The sequence below is a fragment of the Neofelis nebulosa genome, chromosome 17 (assembly GCF_028018385.1).
Source record: "Neofelis nebulosa isolate mNeoNeb1 chromosome 17, mNeoNeb1.pri, whole genome shotgun sequence".
In the NCBI taxonomy this organism is placed as follows: Eukaryota; Metazoa; Chordata; class Mammalia; order Carnivora; family Felidae; genus Neofelis; species Neofelis nebulosa.
The window spans coordinates 10,834,331-10,838,167 of NC_080798.1; the positions used below are offsets into that span (position 1 = coordinate 10,834,331).

Consider the following 3,837-nt stretch of genomic DNA (forward strand, 5'->3'; position numbering starts at 1 on the left):
ACGGGGCCTGGTGCCCAGGCGGCTGCCCCCTCCTTTGCTTCCACCATCGGGGGAAGGGGCTCCGCATCCACAGCACGGCTCTCGCCGTGAGGCTGGACGCCCTCAAAACTGATGCGAACTATCTGCACGGTGCCTCCAGAGCCTCCACCGGAAGCTAGCCACGACCCTCCCACCCCCACCCCGTCCCAAACACTAAGAACTGGTCACGTTAGAATTGGTCTAAGATGTCCCCTTTCCTTTCTTTTTTCTTTCAGATCTAAGGGAAGAGGAACTTGAGGCCAAGCCCCAAACAGGCGGAATGGGAGGGGGAAGCACAGTGATGATGAAAGAGAAAGAGATGGCTGAGGGAGGAGGGAGGAAAGAAGGTGGAGAAGGAAAAACACCACACGTGCACATTCTAGAAAAGTCCGAAGTCTAGAGGGAAGGTGAGGAGGACGACCGGAGGGACGCTTCTGTACCGCCTTCCAAAAAGACTTGGGGCTGCTGGGCTCCTAAAATGCCGGCCCGGCAGCCCCAGCCCCCGAGCCCCCTGCTCGGCCCGCTTCCCTTGGCTCCCATGGGCAGAGAAGCCCGGTCCTGACACCCGAGGAAGCTGCCGGGGGGGGGGGGGGGGGGGGGGGAAGTGAGAAGAGAGGATGGGCTTCTGGTTACCGAGGGCCAGGCAATGCCAGGGGAGAGGGAAGAGAGAGAGGAGGGCCGAGTAACAGTCCGGGGAGGAGGGCTGCCGTCCTACAGTCACCTGGTTCTCTCTCCCCCCTGGCCCCGGATGGGGAGAGCCGGCCCAATCCGGGGCCTTCCCACCCCTACTGCACCACTCTGCCTTCGGGCAGCACCGTCGGGGGGCCGGGACAGGTTGACCGGAATGCCCGGAAGGGGCTCCGCAGGCCTGTGTCTGCCACTCCCCCCCCCCCGCCCCCCCCAGGCCAGCTGGACGGTCCAGATGAGGTATGCCACGCGGGGTTCTGGGGCTGCTGCAAATAGGCGCGGCTTTGCCTGTAGAGCCTGTCAGACGCTCTCCCTCCCTGCACTAGGAGATCCTCTCCCCTGCCTGGTGAAGGAAAGGTCCCAGCTCCCGAGGTCTCGATCTGAAAGCATGGTTACTGCCCAGAAGACGATCACCCAAGAAATTATCATCGCCGGGCGGGCGGAGGTGGGGGGGGGGGCCCTCCTCGGGGTTTCTTCCCTTTCCAAAATCTGAAGATTTTAAGCTTTCACAAAAAGTGTCTCCAAGATCACCCAGCCGCTCCACTGCTTCCTTAGCCCTCATCCTAGGCTCCGGAAAGGGGCTGGACAAGAAAAACAAACAAACAAACAAAAACAACCCTTGGGGTGGGGGAGGGAAGAGGGTATTATTTCTCTGCCCTGACCCAGCCCCCAGCCAACGCCAGGGAGCAGTGTTAGATGAGATCAGAAACCAAGGCCAGGGCCCCTCACCCGGGCCAAGGTGGAGCCACGGCGCTCAGGCTGAAGTCCAAGGCCGGTTCACAGGGACTCGTCCCACCCATACCTTGCGGATTACAAACGGGAAGAGAAACTAGCCGGGGCCAAAGCTCAGGTCCCATCCGGGAGGTGGGGGGCCTCCTGGCACCTGCCGGCGCTTCTCCGGGGCCCTTCTAGCAGGTCCCGCGGGGGGAAATCGGGGTAATGGCAAGAGGAGCCACGGGTCTGTGTCAGCAAGTATGAGATCTGATACAAGCAGCGGCTGCTTGCTGTCCCCAGCCCTGCCAGGGAGGAGGGCTGTGCACGGTTCCGCCGCTGAGCCTGGGGGGGCTGTGGGTGCTGTGGGTGGCAGGGCGCAGGAAAGAGCTCGTCTGCTGGTTTTCTCTCAGAGCCCTCGCCGTGCGAATTCACAGAGCGCTCGGGGAGGCCCCTGGGCGGAACAAGCAGCCTTCAGGCCGACAAAGGGGTCCCTCCGGAGGTCCGCTCGGTTCCAGCTCTGCAGCCCCCACCCCGAGGCCCCAGGACCAGGCGTCCGATTGTCACCGACGCCACACTGTACTGCACTGTCATTTGGCACAAGTGAGGAGAGCAGCACAGGGAGCCGGAGACCGTAAGAAAACCAGGGCTCCTGTTTGGAAAGAGCCGCCCTCTTGGTCCGAAAAGGGCAGCGAGGGGGTGAGAATTCTCCGCTTACAAGGCTGGCTCATTTGGTGCATCCCAAACTTTGATCCCCCCACCCCCATTTCATGCGGCTTCAGTGCGCAATAAGGGGCCTGAACAACTCCGCCCACCTGCTCCCACTGCTGGGGCGCCTCCTGCCCAGCCCCATTCTTCCTGGGGAAGGGGGACCGTATGGCCACTCCCTTTGGCCTCTGCAGCCCCCTCCCCATCTACACGGAGCAGTCTTGTCCTGGTCTTTCCCTGGAGACTTCCAGGGAGCTAGCCACATCCACCTCCAAATCTAGGCCCACCTTGGCTGTCGTTCATCTTCTCTAACAACCCCCACCCCCACCCCCAGGCCTCCTTTCACCTCACCTCCCACCACCGCAGCCAGCGTCCTCTCCCACCCCCACCTTCTGCTGGACCCAACACAACACTCAGCCCCAGCCCCCTCCCAAGAACACCAACCTCCCCAGTTCAACAGCCCCAACCCACTAGTGACCTCAGAGCCCTTTCTGGCCGCCCCCCAAATCAACCACGAGGCCTCCTGCTCCCCCACCAGTGGCAGGCACCGGCCTCGCCATTCCCTCTTAACCACCTCGCCGACCCCAATCCTTTTCAGTCCCCGCAGGCTTCCAGAGCATCTTCTAACCTCCACTGCCACCCACCGCAGGCTCTTCCTCCCCTAAGCTTGCACCTCGCCCTCCTCCCCCTTCCTCTGCAATGCCGGTCTTTGGAGAACCATCCCCGCCCCCTCCCCCCCCCAGGGTCTGATCTGCAGAAGTCACCCCCATCCCTGCCCCTCTCCCCCACCCAGGTCCAGCTACACACGGCCCCCTCTCGGGAGCTCCCCGGCAGCCTGGCCTTCCTCTGATCTCCCTTCCCTGCATCCTTTTAGGACCCAAAGTCTTCATTAGGGCCCCGACACCCCCTCCTTCCCCAGCCAGTGTTTCTTACCTCGCCCCCTGTGGGGTCCCAACACCCCACCTCAGAGACCAAACGCCTCACTCTGGCTCCAAACGCCCTTTCTGGGTCCAAACGCCCCCTCTGAGGGTCCAGATGTCCCATCCCGGGTTCAAACGTCCCCTTTGAGAGCTCGGGTGCCCATTTTGGGGTCTAAACACCCCAGCTGGTATTAAAAGTCGCTTTTCAAGCCCCAACCCCCCTTCTGGGATCCAAATGTCCCGCTCTGGGTTTGAACGTCCCCCGGGCCGAAGGGGGTCCAGAGGCGCTCGCCGGGGCCCCAACACTTCCCGTTCTGGGTCCCTTCGCCCCTTCGGGAGTCCTGCCCGCCGTGCCCGCCTCAGAGCCCCAGCCTGGGCGGTCTCCCAGCCTCACTCACCATGGCGAGGCCGGGGTGTCCGGAGCGCGGGGATCAAGGTTCCTCCGGCGGCGGCAGCAGCTGCAGCAGCTCGAGCTCCGCCGCGCGTCCGCGCCTCCACACTCACTGCCCGCAGCGCGCGCCGCCGCCGCCACCTCCCGCCCCAACGGTCCTTCAACGGCCGCCGCGCGCGCGCGCCCCGCCTCGCCCGGCCCCGCCCCGCCCTGCCCGCGCGCCGCCGCACTGCGGCTCCCACGGATCCCTCCGCGCCCCGCTCCGCACCGACGGGCCCGCGGATCCCTCGCGCCCACCCCGCGCAGGGCCGGGCTTCGCCTCCAGTCGCGCGCGCGCGCCTCCGCCGCGGGACTACTTTCCCTGGCCGCGCGCCCCGCCCCCTGGGTCCCTTCCACTCGCCT

At 64.6% G+C, this 3,837-nt stretch overlaps 1 protein-coding gene across 1 annotated transcript in view; it reads right to left on the minus strand.

The window, feature by feature from the left end:
• Positions 1-3,606, minus strand: part of CALM3 (calmodulin 3) — an 8,085-nt gene extending 4,479 nt beyond the window's left edge. Inside the window, exon 1 of the mRNA XM_058706669.1 lies at positions 3,443-3,606. Coding sequence (XP_058562652.1) covers positions 3,443-3,445 — 3 coding nt within the window. The 5' untranslated portion in view covers positions 3,446-3,606. The remainder of the gene's footprint in view (positions 1-3,442) is intronic.
• Positions 3,607-3,837: the final 231 nt, after the last annotated feature.